Here is a 15,666-nt window from a genome sequence, read left to right as displayed (position 1 = left end):
CGCACTCTGGAAAGCTGCGCGTCAGCTCGCACTCTGGAAAGCTGCGCGTCTGAGGATCGGAAAGACTCACAGGCTTGGAGACAGGAAGGGTGGTTGGCTGCTGAAGTTCTGGAAGACTGCCAGGTTTGGAGACAGGAAGGCCAAATTCCTGCTCCGTAGACAGCCAGTGAGCCTCCACGAGGTGCCTAGCAAAGGCGGGGTCCTCCTCATGAACATCGCGGTAAAAATTTATAAGACCCTCATCAACTAAGGCCAGAGGGTTAAAAAAAAAAAAAGGCACAAACTCCATCCTAGGTCCATATTTGATTGGTGGATACTGTCAGGGTGCAGGCTTGGACCCAAATGCAGGAAGGCGAGGAGAGTGCAGCAGTTTGAAATAATAATAATTTAATGAAAACACGGAGACTTACAAACTTGTAAGCAGGGCAGGTGATTAATCCAGAAACACAGAAGAAACGGGTAAAAATCCAGGCGCACAAAAACAAAGCCAAAAAAAAACCTCTACACCAAAGACTGCTGACAAATGACAACCCACCAACAACAGACACAGAAAGCACAGGGACTAAATACACCAGGTAACGAGAACTAACAAGGGACAGGTGATACAACAGGTGGAACACACAAGACAATCACAAGTGAGGGAAAACCAAAAGACAGGAAGTAAAACTAGACAAGACTAGGGAGGAAAGACAGACTTCAAAGTAAAACAGGAAATGGGAAAACCAAACAGAAAACATGAACAAACTTGACACAGGGACTAGACGTGACACATTGTTTCGGTAAGAATTTAACCAAACCACTAGAGCTAAGTGAGACAATATGTTTTGTTTTTCATTTGTTTCTTTGTTCAGTAATGCGGCTGAACCAACTCTTTAATAGAGTTCCCAAATTAAGACAAAAAGCTTGTTGTAGCACAAAATTGTTGAGAAAAGCAAAGAAGATAGATACATTTGCCTGGAACATTTCCATCAACAACTACAAGTAAAATTTACTTTGAAACTTTCTAAAAATGAATCAGACTGGCCACTGGAATGTTGCAAATTCTATTCTAGCTCTTCACACCGTCACCACACATGCTACAAATTGAGTATTTATTTTCATCTGAAGTCGATGAAGACTTCCTTCCTCCCTGGCATCAGACACCAGCCACCACCCACCAAGCTACAGCAGCTGCTTTTTTTCTACAATGAGCAGAAAAACTCTGGTACAGCCTAAAATGCAGTTTAGTTGCAATTCAGTGTAGACTTGATTAGATGTATGATTCCTGTGTACAGTACTTCCTGTTTATCTCTCAGAACTCCTCTCTCTCACTTACGCACACACACACACACACACACACACACACACACACACACACACAACCACACACACACACACACACACACACACACACCACACAGCAGGAAGCCAACAAAAGGAACTGCCAGCTCATTGTTTTTGGCCAATATGAAAACAGTTCATACCTCTATTTATCTACTTTTAAAATCCCCAAGATAAGTTTACTTTAACAATGAGGCTGATCTCTTGCTCCGTCTCAATTTTTTGTTTTACTGCAGAAAGGAAAGGTGGCAGGAAAAAGAGGCCTAATGTCTGGAGCACACTGATCCAGGTTTTAATATGGAACATACATAAGCTAAGATGTCTTGAGAATAATAAAGTGTGGCACAGAGGAACTTTCTTATGTAACCAGTAATCTGAGGCTTCAGATATACTCCTTATACAGGGGTTAAAATAAAAGTTTTTTTAGCTTAGTGCAAAAATACTGTAATTCAAATAAACAAAACAACACATTTGTAGAGCTGAGATGAGAAATTAATGGGAGTGTTTGCTGTAAAGAAAAATAGCTAAATAGAAATGAATGTGTGATCATGAATCACAGGCAAGTAGAGTGAGACAGGGAGTGAAAGGTTTGTCATTCATGAGTAAAAGGGAAAAGACGTCTGGATAAAACACATTTTTGTGGAATCAGCAGCAGTTTGTCTATCATAACACATCATGCACATACCATAACCTCCTGACACAGCATCATACAGACTGTGTCCTGTCCCAAAATGTCATAGATTTGAAACTGACTGGTTTGTGGGTTCCCTGATTCGAAACTTCAGCAGTGTCATTTTGGGATACTTTCAGATACCAGATAAACATCACAGCTAAAGATAAGACCATATAATTTTCAGTTTCCCTCCTGCAGATAGATACATTCATGAGAGATTCACCATGGTGACATTATTTTCACATTTCTGCCATCACTTGCAGAGCTACCTAAACAACATTATAGGTTGATTTCCAGACTCCCAAAACGACACATACAACCTTTCAATTTACTGCCAAGATGTCGAAGGCATGTCCTTACTCTGCCTGATTGGCTTACTATGACATTCTTAACCCTAACCCTAACTAATCCCACTCCTCTTGCCTAAACCTAACCAACCCAACCAACGAAGGCTACCAGTACTAGCCAGTCAGAGGGAGATTTGGTCGGGTCATGCCGTCCCCATGCCTTCACCTAACTTAAACTTAGTAAAGCTTCATTCCATTTTCCTCGGAAGTCGAAGGTTGGGACTGGGACTGATGTCACACCTGAGTTAACCCCATTTCAGTTACAAGTCTGAAAAACGGGAGTAGGGGGACTCCAGGTTAGCCATGGTTAGCAATATCAGTTGTAGCAACATGTCCACAGATAGAAGATGGATAGTACTGTGTGTGCGACTGATTTAATGAGACACAAATAAGACAGAAGTGCTAATAAACAGTATATTCATACAGCTTTCACTACTGTTGATGCTTGGAGCAGCCATGTTGGATTGTGAGGCCGGGGTTGGTGATTTTCTCCCGACTTTCCGAGTGGGAAAAATGACTTCAGGGGGCGTTCCAGTTCACATTTCAGACTGGGAACTCGGCTTTTCCGACTTTCCAGTTCAACTGGAACACACCATTGGTTCCAGTATGAAGTCACTATCTTCCAGGAACCAGTAACTTCCTGAAGTCTCGGCTAGTTGCCTGACAACTATTCCCAGCCATGAAATAATCTTGCACATAACCCCTCATAAAACCAAAGAAATATAGTTTTTACACTTTGTTTTTGTAAGGGATAAACAAATGATAGTGTTAATTAGTACGTTTTATAGGTGCAGTTTTAGAGCTCCCTGTCGAGAGCTTTTGTGCTGAGCTAAGCTAACCGTTTGCTGGATGTAGCTTCATATTTATTGTACAAACATCATCAACAGCGTCAATCTTCTCATCCAATTCTAGGAACAACAAATATTAGTGTATTTACTCATATGTTGAATTTTTTTGAAGGTGACATATTCAGATATTTTGTTCTGTCCGATCAACAGCCCAAAATCCAAATATATTCAATTTACTATTACATAAATAAAAAGAGAATCATCCTATCTTTACAATAGAGAAGCTGGAACATGGTTGGTAATGCTTGATAAATGACTCAAATGATTAATCGATTATTATCCAAATAGTTTTCTGTCAATCGACTAACTGACCAACAATTTCAGCTATATATATATATATTTTTTTTTATGTATTTCTATGCTTTCCATTATGGGGTGTCTTAATATTTGTGTGTACTATAATGCCGTTGTTTTGTTTGACTCATATCTCCTTGTGTGTTTAACGTTAGTTTGACTCATCCTTCACAAGCAATCAAGCTCACACACTGCAGCCGACATGTCATCTGAACAGGCCTCGCAGCACTGTAACTAGCTAAGTTAGCTAGGTCTCGCAATGCGAGACTGAACAGCAGTAGGCCTGTCACACTATAGCCACATGTAAGTAGTTTTCAATACTTTGGTTACATTACCGTGTTTTATTAACCTGAATTATGTTGCTATATTAGCTTGCGAAGGAGCTATCCGTTGCTAACGCTAATTTATCTCAAAAAGCAGAAACGTTAGCTAACTACTGCCAAGATATGACTTCACTAGAGACCAGAGAGGTGTTGCAAGACTCGTCAAGTGTTGTCATGTGTTTACACTGTCTTACAATGAAACCATATCTTGGCAGTAACATTAGTTAGCTACTGCTTTTTGACATAAATTAGCTAGCTAACGTTAGTGTTAGCAACGGATAGCTACTTTGCAAGCCAATAAACTATAGCCTTGGCAAACAGAATTAAGGTTAATAAAACACGATAACTAGCTATGTAACCAGTATTACAAACTTCTTACAAGTGGCTGGATTGTGACATTTTAGTTGTGTTCAGATGAATATGTTGGATGCATAGCTGGACTTTATCCATGCTGGGCTAATGTTAGATTGCTTGGGAAGGATGACGTTAGTCACACACGGAGATATGTAATTCAAACAACGGTATTGTGATTAACACAACTATTAAGGCATGTCTGTAATATACCGGTCGGTCAATAATATAAAAATACTGTAGATCAGTGCTTTCCAACCCTTCTGGTCTGAGGTTCCCCCACAGCCGTGTCATATAAACTCATATACCCCGCCCTATCAATTCCCAATGTGTTCACACTATTTATCATATTAAAGTGAATATTCTTACATTTTAATGCAATTGAACTGTAAACATTTAGGTTGGTTTGATCAGAAATTCTACTAACTAGACCTTTTACTTGAAGTGTGGTTAATGTTTCAAAAGTCATCCATTACTTTTAGCTAATCATTTCAACTGTTAGCTAAGTCAGTAGGCCACTTTTAGCTATTTTTTTCTACCATTGATTACTTCGCTATATGTTTTAACATATGTGTTGAGCTGTTTTAGCTGATATATTGTTTTAAATCAATCATAATTCAATTATTATTTTGATTAGTTAAGCTGCTCCACAATCTTTCCAAATACCCACTGGCTACAGCAGAGATACCCCTTGCTGGGGCATCACTGGGTGCAGCGCGATTTGAAGCCACTGCAGTGGGCGTGGTTTCCTTGGGGATTTGAATATTTTCTAAATATTTAGCTTTACACTTGGCGACATATTTAGATATAACATTTAACATTTAGATATATATTTAAGATTTAGATATAATATTTAGATATATATTTAAGATTGAGATTTAGATATATTTAGATTTAACATTTAGATATAAATTTAACATTTAGATTTAGATATAACATTTAGATTTAACATTTAGATATCTATTTAACATTTAGATTTAGATATAACATTTAGATTTAACATTTAGATATATATATATACAGTGGTGTTCCTGTTCCTGTTCCTTTGCATGTTTGTCACACTTAAGTGTTTCGAACATCAAACCAATTTAAACAAAAGTCAAGGACAACACAAGTAAACACAAAATGCAATTTGTAAATGAAGGTGTTTATTATTAAAGGAGAAAAAAAATCCAAACCATCATGGCCCTGTGTGAAAAAGTGATTGCCCCCCTTGTTAAAACATACTATAACTGTGGTTGTCCACACCTGAGTTCAATTTCTCTAGCCACACCCAGGCCTGATTATTGCCACACCTGTTCACAATCAAGGCATCACTTAAATAGGAGCTGCTTGACACAGTAAGGTCCACCAGAAGATCCTTAAAAGCTACACATCATGCTGAGACCCAAAGAAATTCAGGAACAATTGAGAAAGAAAGTAATTGAGATCTATCAGTCTGGAAAGGGTTATAAAGCCATTTCCAAAGCTTTGGGAATCCAGCGAACCACAGTGAGAGCCATTATCCACAAATGGCGAAGACATGGAACAGTGGTGAACCTTCCCAGGAGTGGCCGGCCGCCCAAAAATTACCCCAAGAGCGCAGCGACGACTCATCCAAGAGGTCACAAAAGACCCCACAACAACGTCCAAAGAACTGCAGGCCTCGCTTGCCTCAGTTAAGGTCAGCGTTCATGCCTCCACCATCAGGAAAAGACTGGGCAAAAATGGCCTGCATGGCAGAGTTCCAAGGAGAAAACTACTGCTGAGCAAAAGAACATCAAAGCTTGTCTCAATTTCTCCAGAACACATCTTGATGATCCCCAAGACTTTTGGGACAACATTCTGTGGACCGATGAGACAAAAGTGGAACTCTTTGGAAGGTGTGTGTCCAAGTATATCTGGCGTAGAAGGAACACTGCATTTCATAAAAAGAACATTATACCAACTGTAAAATATGGTGGTGGTAGTGTGATGGTCTGGGGCTGTTTTGCTGCTTCAGGACCTGGAAGACTTGCCGTGATAAAAGGAACTATGAATTCTGCTGTCTACCAAGAGATCCTGAAGGAGAATGTCCGACCATCTGTTCGTGTACTCAAGCTGAAACGAACTTGGGTTCTGCAGCAGGACAATGATCCTAAACACACCAGCAAGTCCACCACCGAATGGCTGAAGAAAAACTAAATGAAGACTTTGGAGTGGCCTAGCCAAAGTCCTGACCTGAATCCTATTGAGATGTTGTGGTATGACCTTTAAAAAGGCCGTTCATGCTCGAAAAACCCTCTAATGTAACTGAATTAGGACAATTCTGCAAAGATGAGTGGGCCAACATTCCTCCAGGGACGCTGTAAAAGCCTCATTGCACGTTATCGCAAACGCTTGGTTGCAGTTGTTGCTGCTAAGGGTGGCCCAACCAGTTATTAGGTTTAGGGGGCAATCACTTTTTCACACAGGGCCATGATGGTTTGGATTTTTTTTCTCCTTTAATAATAAACACCTTCATTTACAAATTGCATTTTGTGTTTACTTGTGTTGTCCTTGACTATTGTTTAAATTGGTTTGATGTTCGAAACACTTAAGTGTGACAAACATGCAAAGGAACAGGAAATGAGGAAGGGGCAAACACTTTTTCACACCACTGTATATGTATATGTGTGTATGTGTGTGTGTATGTATATATATGTATATATATATATATATATATATATTCTGTCTCAAATGTGAGGAAAATGTGCTAAATGTTGAAAATGTATCAGCTAAATAATTGTAACCGAACTTTTACATTCGGCACCCCATATTCCATAACAACAGAAATGTACAGGAAATAACAGCTTATAGGACAGAAATAAAACAGTCATAGAATTAGGTTGATCTCTACTGAAACATTACCAAGATTACCAAACATTTTAACATATAATTTAGTAGGTTACTAAAATCATTAGCCTACAATAATGACTACATTTAGAAGGGCTGCTGTTTACTCTCTTCTTTCATAATCTGTTGTATGTGTCTCAACAACACATGCTGGCCCTCTTCCTCATTCCATTACAGGAAGTGAGTTTGCTGTCAGATGCAGTGCTGTCGCGACACTCTGACAGGTCATTGCTGAAAACTCTTGGGAACATGGTACTTCTCTAGTACTGGACTACGCTGCTGCCACCATGCTCTGTTTGGGCTATCATTTCTCTCACCACACTTGATGCCATCACAGCAGGCCAGCTAGTCCCCAAAGGTAGGTGTCTACATTTTATCACATCAACTGCTTCTGCTACGTACAGCTCATGGTTTCTGTATCAACAGGACTGTTGTTTCTGCCATAAAGGCCAACTGAACACTGTATGATGCAACTTAAAAGTTTTGTCACATAGGAAGGCTTTGCAACTTGGGAACAGGATTTTGCAATATATGAATTCAATATCACAATTAGTTGTCAGTACACAGAGCTAGGTGCTGCAATGGAAAATTGAGTCCGATAGCATCTAGCCTCAGCTTCCCCAATCTGCAGTGTGTCAGTTAAGAGTTCAATTGGTCAACTTATAGGAAGTTAAAATTTGGTGGTGCAGCAGCAGAGAGAAGTTTAGTGGTACAGATTGGTTCATGAGTGGAAAATTGGTTACATTTACAGTGTATGTTTCTCTGTGCCCTGACTTCAGGCTGGAATCTGGTCCATCTGGAGGATGGGGAATATGATCCGAGGTGCGAGTGCAGGGGACAAGGTCACCACAGACAGCTCTTTAAAAGGTAAGAATTTGAATTTGTTTTGCAATAAAAGAATTTTGCATAGTGTATGGAAAAAGCTTTCGCCACTTCTGTCAGTAACAGCAGCTACGCACTTTTTGCACATACATGTTATCGGAGGTGACAGGATCTTAAGCTACACTCGAAAATAATTTAAAACAAAAACTAACTAACTAAAACAAAATGAATTGGCAATTATTTCTGACGTTTGTCTTAGACATCTTAGGACTTTTCCAAATCATGATGTCTGTGTATCAGCATTTGGCAGTTTATAAAAGCTGTAAATATTGTTCTTGGCAGGTCCCGAGGACGACATGGTGGTGGTGCTCAACGACTACCCGTCATCTGAAATCAGCGAGCCCATCTTCAGGATGGGGGAGAAGCTCAGACTCATCTCCAAGTATGATTATGTTATTGCATTCTTGATTAAAAACGACACATTTTTCGATCCAGATGTACATTTGGTAGACGGATGATCTCAAATAACTATGAGGAAATAAAGTAATTTTTAACTTGATGCTTTAGGTTTGCAGTTTAGAGAAGTGTTTACACAAAAAGGTCAGTGGTTGATTCCTCTTTGCTTCTTTATGGTGGCCAGGGAGGCTTACTGGTGGAGAGTACGCTCTGTCCAAACACAAAAAGAGAACTACATACCCAGCAGCCATGTGGCAACTGTCTACCATGGGTAAGTAGAACTATACTGACACTAACCTCTAGTATCGGCCTAGTTGGTCTTTTTGAACTTGCTTCAGATTGATAACACAACACACAAGTTATTAGTCATATGTTGTATGTGTTGATTTCAAGATTATGTCTTCAATATTAGTGGGATTTTTACTACTAAGATTTAAAATATAACAAGTATTTAATGCGATCTTAGTTCATAGCATATACTTTGTTCTGTCAGTTGGCTGTTTGAGGGGGTGGAGAGGCAGAAGGCCGAAGAGCTGCTCTGTCTACCTGGGAACAGAGTGGGCTCCTTCCTGGTGCGGGAGAGCACCAACGAGAGAGGTAAGTCCGCAATCAGCTCTGGTAGTTTGATTTAACTTTGGCTTTCTGTAAAATGTAGAAAGTCTCTGCATTGGAAATTAAAATGCTTGTCAGCAAGTAAGCATGCGGCAAGATTCAATCAGCATGATGTTAGGACAAGAGCAGGGGAGTAAAAACAAAATCTAGTCAGATCCAAATCATAAGTCAGGAAAATGGAATTCATTGATGTTTCCACCTGAATACATGGATTCTTAATATACTAGACATTCAAGGAATTTATGTCTTGGAATGGAGAGATTTAAAATATATATTTTTGGCATAATTTAAAACAGTTGAGATATTATCACATTAAAATTAACCTTTGATGCATGTCAAAAACAGACTTAAAACATATCTCTTCAAGATGGCTTATGGACTGACTGACTGACTTTTATTTATTTATTTTTTATTTTTATGAGATAAGATGACTATAATTTTAACGATGTTTGATGACTGTTTGTTTGTGAAGTGACCTTGGGTGTCATGATAGGTGCTTTAAATAAAATGTATTATTATTATTATTACCATTAGCTCGAACCCCATGTTTTCCGTTTGTAAAGGCACAATTCTCAAAAATAGTCTAATGCTAAAAGAATAGACATTTTGGGAGATACGTTTATTCACTTTCCGAGCTTTAAATATAAACAGCCGAAAAATTATTTGGCACCCAACCGTTTGTAAAACCACAAATTGAAATTTTTGAAAAAAAGCTTTTTGTACGGGTTAAACAAACAAATAATGCATTAATTACTGGGCATTAGAGGTGCTGGTAAGCTGATTTTTTTTAAAGACAAGGCTACCTATTTGTCCTGTTTCCAGTCTTTATGTTAAGCTAAGCTTACTATCTCCTGGCTGTAGCTTTATTTCTAAAAGACAAAAATAATAGTGGTATCAATCTCCTTATTTAACTCTGTGTATTTCCCAAAACTATTTCTTCAGGGACATGTATAAAGGGAATTACTTGTTAGTGGATTTTCCACAGAAAAATTCTGTGTGGTCATAGTTTGAGTTTTACTCATGATGAGTGATGACGGAAGAGATGGGCACTAAAGTACAGTGTTGACATTCACGTTACTTCTGCTTTTACATTGTTGCAACTTTTTTAGTCTGAGTGGATCAATTGTTAATGTTCATGGGTTTTGGCAAAATTACAGTGGCCTGTTACCATTATGTGCCACTTCTCTAGAACAGAGTAGTTTGGTGTCATGTTTGAGCGCTTATTGCTAAATGTACGGTGTGTGTCATATCCTCAGGTCTGTATTCGCTGTCAGTGAAGCACATGATCGTAAAGCACTATCGTATCTTCAGACTGGACAACAGCTGGTACTACATCTCCCCTCGCCTCACTTTCCAGTGCCTTGAAGATATGATCAACCACTACTCGGGTGGGTGGATGCACAAACACATAGATACAGAACTAAACAGAGACACAAGGGTCTAAAAACAAACAAAAAGGAAACAAACAACACCACATGTAGAGTCATACACATAGACACAAACAGGCAATCACACACACTGAAAATAATTTATCATGTTCTTAAAATAGAACCGTTTCTTATCAGTGGTTAACTTACATTTCCTGTTCTGACAGAACACTTTTAGAGCAAAACAGGAAATTAGATACAATATGCATGCTTAATAATGACTACTGGTGCGTTAATTGTTTTAATAGTAAACTTATTCTGGGCCAGTATATACCCAAACCACCGCCTTCACACGTTTAGTTTGTTTGCCTGAGCAGAAAAGTGTGAAAGTGGTTAATGCAAATTAGGCAACATTTGTTTGTTCGTAAGCCTGTGAATAGCATTTTACTTCCCCTGTCCTCCCTTTTTTTTAGACTTTGCAGATGGCCTATGTTGTGCATTAACCTCCCCCTGTCTGTCGGGCATGACCCCGCCATCAGATGCAACCCCTGGAGCTCCACCTGTTGTCATGCGACGCAACTTTGACTGGAAGAAAATAGACAGGTACAATAGCGATAATATTTACCAGCTCTAATCTGACAGTGCATTATGATTCTGTCAGATGGTAGCTCATTTGGTGTCATCTGATCTGATTTTTTAATTAATTAACCTGCTGATTACTTTCTTAAATAATCAATCATTTTACGTATTAAATGTTGGAAAATTGTCCGTTATAATTTCCCAGAGTGCAACATGACTTATTCAAAGTTTAAAATATGAAGATATTGAATTTACTATCAAATAAGAGAAAAAAAAGCAGCAAATCTTCAAACTGGAACCAGCATTTCCTCTTGAAAAATGTCTGAAACAATTAAGCAATGATCAAAATTGATGTTTTCTTTCGATTGGCTAACTAATGAATTAACTAGTTGTTATTGAATAGAGATATTCCAGCAGCTCTGTGGTTGATGGATTTGAAAAAAAGTAATGGCTTGAAATCCATGAAGCGTTATACATCATTTTCATAATTTGTGAAGAAGAAAATTGAAACATTAAAATGCTCTGTTGTCATTTTTTTTTTTTTATCTCCTCCCTTAACAGGGGACAGCTGGTCAGCACAGACAGCTGCAGTGACAACATGCTGAGCTATGGAGTCAGGAACAGCATCGCCGCCTACCTGTCCTTTTCTGGGAATCAAGACCCTACGCAGACAAGAAGAGACACAAGGAAGAACAAGAGTAAATCTGTTTATGCTATTTCTCAAAATGCCCTTGGAACAATTGATTATGAGGATGACTTCTAGAGATGGCAGCAGGGTTCAAAAGACTGGAACACTTTCAAGTGGAAGGGAGTAGAGGGCATCCTTCTTTCAAATCCACCACATTTCTAATGTTGGCAGTGAACGAACATTTGTGTTTAGCATCCCAAACATCGAAGTGTGTTATAGTTTCTAAAGTGAGCACTTTGAAGTACTTTAACAATAACGCAAATTGCATGTCCACTTACACTTTAACTCAGCTGAAAAGACGGAACTTTCTGCCGTTAAACTGGAAGATGGTGCAATTGAACTGAGATATGTATTCTGCACAGCCTGGCATTATGATAGTAAAAAGGAGACTTCAATGCTATGGGGTAATGGTGGGTAATATTAATGTGTGAATGGGTATTAGTGGCTTTCAAACTATTTTTCTGTGTTCTTAATAAATGTATATTGTAAAACTGTTATATTTTACCACCAACTTAAACCAACCACAACCTTGATTTTTTTGTGTGGTCACTTTGATATACTTTCACCTTATGCAAATAGCATAATTAGCAAATAGCAGATATAAAGTAATTTTAGCTATACTTTTAGTCTACCTGATAAGTCCAATGTAAATTTTGCTTTGAGCTCTGATATTGGCCTCCACGAACTCCTGAGGGAAATATTTGGATCTTTAGCTGCTAAATGCTCCACTATGTTCACCGGCTAGTCATTAACTTTGTCTGTTAGTTGTTGGGTGCTAAGCAGGTAGTGTACAGTTGGTTTATCAGAGCTTTTCCATTAAAAACAGCTGCCTGCTGGGAACCAAAATTGTGGACTGAACTGAAGAGTTGGGTGATAGGTCTTTGTGGGTTTGTCACTACGGGCGACACCTGTCTCATCAAATGTAGTCATTTGATCCATTGTTAACATAGAAATATTGATTAGAGCAGCTGCAAGTCTTAAATATTTGGTGTCGAGGAAGTAGAAGAAATAAACATTTGGAAAATAATAAACTTTCCTGATGGATTCACACGATTCACAAAGAGGCACAAACAGTTTGCAGAAACAAGCCACTATTACAATTATGTACACTGTGTTTAATTCTATCATACATATATTTGACAAAAGTATTGAAACCAACATTAGCATTTGTGGATGATGGTTGCATTGTCCATTCAAGTACTTGGGCAAATGGTAATGCTGCAAGATGTACGAATCTGAATCAATGGTCATGATCCAGTATTGTTCACTCTCTCCGTGTGATTTGTCTATTTGCATTGTAGCATGTCAGTAATTGCGAAGAATTATGGAGTCTTTTGTGTTTTTTGAACAGAATCCAGGGTTAAATACTACAGTGATTACAATGGATAAACACTCTTAGACCTAAGTTCAAATGTCCTCACAAACATCCAGCAAAAAGTGGTCCAAGAGTTCAAATATCTGGGAATAATAATAGATTCACATCTTTCATTTAAAACACAGGTCAACAAGGTCATAAACAGAATCAAATTTAACTTGGAAAATTTCAGACATATTAGGAATAATTTAACTACAGAGGCCTCAAAGTTATACATTAATGCTATGATTTTCTCACATATGAATTATTGTCTTACCAGTTGGACACAGACAGGACAGACCACATTACAAACAGTTGAAACACTTTATAAACAGGCCTTGAAAACGTTGGATAAAAAGTTAAATTAATATCACCATTGTAAAATCTAAATTAAACATGATCTGTTACCCTGGGAAAACATGATTAAGTTTGCAGATATTTTACTTGTATATAAACATTTTCATGGTATGGCTCCCCCTCCGCTCAATAAATTCATTCAACAAAATCTAAACTCATCCACCTGAGCATCTACAAGAGGGGATTGTAAAATACCATGTAGAAAAAGTAGTTTTGGACAGTCAGCTTTTTCCTTTTGAGCAGCCCATGCATGGAATACCATACCCACATAACTAAGGAACATCACATCTATCAAATTCTTCTCCAAATCCATAAAACACTGGTTATTGACTCAATCAAATATGCTACCATAATCCAGAATAATGTGTTTGTCTTTATCGCTGAAGTAGTGTCTTTGTGTGTGCTTATGTGTTGTTGATGCGTTCTAATGTGTATCTATGCACTTTTACCTGTGTCTACTGTGTATGATACTTGTGTTATGTTTTTCTCATGCCACCAACCTGCCAGTTGTCATGATCAGGAACAGTGATTGTGTCATTTTACTTGTCTATGCCTATGTCTTTCTTGTTTTATGTGCATTTGTTGTATTGTTGTAGCTTATCTGTTGTTTTAAGCCATCAACCTGCAAGGGACTGCAGATAAAATTAGCCTGCATAGCTAAATCTGGCACATTTACATGTTGGACTCTTTACTCATATTGATTAATATGCGTTGTCCCTTTTAAATAAAGAAATAAAAAAACAAAAACAAAAAAACTGATATTTGTTGAACTTCCTCTGCACAGCTGTGTCTATTCTTGTGTCTCATCAGGTTTCACTAATTTCACATAGTCACCATATGGCTGACTGAACTGCTATTTAATAAGATGATAAATAGCAGCATATCTATAGGTAAGGAATGCGTGGCCGGGTTGAATCAGTGGATAGAGCAGGCGCACATATACTTGGAGGTTTATGCCTCGACGCAGAGGTCCAGGGTTTGAATCCGACCTGTGACGATTTCCTGCATATCTTCCCCCCTCCCCTTTCTCACCTAGCTGTCCTGTCAAAAATAAAGGCGGAAAAGCTTGAAAAAGAAAGGAATGCAAACATTTATCACCACCACTGCAGAAAACTTATTTGTGCTAGAAACTCCCCTCAGACACTTCCATATTTGTGCTTGAGCAACTTCCTCTTCTGTTTTTAAGAGCTTGACCTAAACATTTTTAACCCCTAACCCCAAAGAGCAGACTGTATAGAAACATAAACTTGGGTCTAAATAAAGAGAGCAGTGCAATGGCAAAAATTACACTTGAGCACTGTTCCTTCTATTTCTTATGTTTTTATTAACACATAGCCTTCTCTCAGCACTATTGAAAGAACAGTTTGTCTCCCCTTATCATGTTGATTCGATCCTGCTTTAACTGCTGAAACTGAAAAGTCTGGGAGACGAAGCATAGGCCCTTTGTTTAAACTGATAAACTACAAGGACACTATAAACCATCTTCCTTCCCAGATCCGTTCCTCCCTAGTCAGTTACGATGTCCGGGGAATGTGACCCCAGATGTGAAAGTGGGGGACAAGGGATAAGGTGAAGTGGGTTTATGACACCTTGGGAGATTTAGAAAGGTATCTGACAAGATCTTTATCTTTATGTGCATGTTAACCTATAACCTGTTAACATTATCTGGACACTGTCTGTATGAAAATGTAAACCATTGTTGTAGGTAGATCATGTTTGAATTGTCACTCCCCTTTTCCCTATGTGCATTTAAGCTCAGTGTTTCCTTGACTCATTTGAAGAATCGGTACTCACTGAGCTGCTTGTGCTTTTGTGACTCTGTTATTCTTCCTATATTTGCAAATATATTCTAATAAATACGAAAACCCTAACTTGGTTCAGTTCTCCTTGGTCTTATTTGTTACATTCACTAAACTTTGAAACCTCTACCCCTGCTGGACCAGAAACTTCCATTACAGCAGCATCTGTCTATATCTATAGCTATATCTGAGTCAGACTGTAAAGCATAATAAATATGTCCAAGAATGTCAGCAGAAGCATAGTCAGTCAGTTAGTCAGTGAAGAAATGTTACATGTTAGGCATTATTGTTCAAACAAGAACAGTCTCTATAGTTTACAGCAGATGTTTCCAACATGGGGATCAGGACGCACACTAGAAGTTGGGGTCATATGAGGATTACCTGGCTAGGGAATAAGAAACATCTTCGTTCTACTACACAAACATATGTTCTTTTCTCAAACTTTTCTATTTTGTACTCTTTTGTGTGAAATAATGGACCGTTTTGTCTCTTCGGGCCTCTAAAAATGTTCAAATAAAACAGTTCAAGAGGGGAAAAATCACTTTCATCACTTAACAAAAGGACATTTTCATCATCAGTTACCGCCAGTGGATGTGAAACTTCATGGCTGCTGTGTTTACTTG

General features: G+C 38.3%; 1 protein-coding gene across 1 annotated transcript; it reads left to right on the top strand.

Annotated features, from left to right (window-relative positions):
• The first annotated feature begins 7,195 nt into the window (after positions 1–7,195).
• On the top strand, positions 7,196–12,066 carry sla1a (Src like adaptor 1a). Its single transcript, XM_078267677.1, has 8 exons — positions 7,196–7,367; positions 7,789–7,876; positions 8,174–8,273; positions 8,472–8,558; positions 8,781–8,884; positions 10,156–10,287; positions 10,740–10,869; positions 11,407–12,066. Exons 2-8 carry the CDS (start codon positions 7,813–7,815, stop codon positions 11,606–11,608), a joined length of 819 nt encoding a protein of 272 aa, XP_078123803.1. The 5' UTR covers positions 7,196–7,367; positions 7,789–7,812; the 3' UTR covers positions 11,609–12,066.
• The last annotated feature ends 3,600 nt before the right edge of the window (positions 12,067–15,666 follow it).

This window comes from Sander vitreus, chromosome 14 (genome assembly GCF_031162955.1).
Source record: "Sander vitreus isolate 19-12246 chromosome 14, sanVit1, whole genome shotgun sequence".
NCBI classification, from domain to species: Eukaryota; Metazoa; Chordata; class Actinopteri; order Perciformes; family Percidae; genus Sander; species Sander vitreus.
This window is presented reverse-complemented; position numbering and strand designations above follow the sequence as displayed.

Bases quoted from the DNA above. Each gene is read 5' to 3' on its own strand.
- sla1a (XM_078267677.1), top strand. From the start codon at position 7,813: ATGGGGAATATGATCCGAGGTGCGAGTGCAGGGGACAAGGTCACCACA. The intron at 7,877-8,173 runs GTAAGAATTTGA...TGTTCTTGGCAG, and splicing joins CACAGACAGCTCTTTAAAAG to GTCCCGAGGACGACATGGTG. The intron at 8,559-8,780 runs GTAAGTAGAACT...TTGTTCTGTCAG, and splicing joins GTGGCAACTGTCTACCATGG to TTGGCTGTTTGAGGGGGTGG.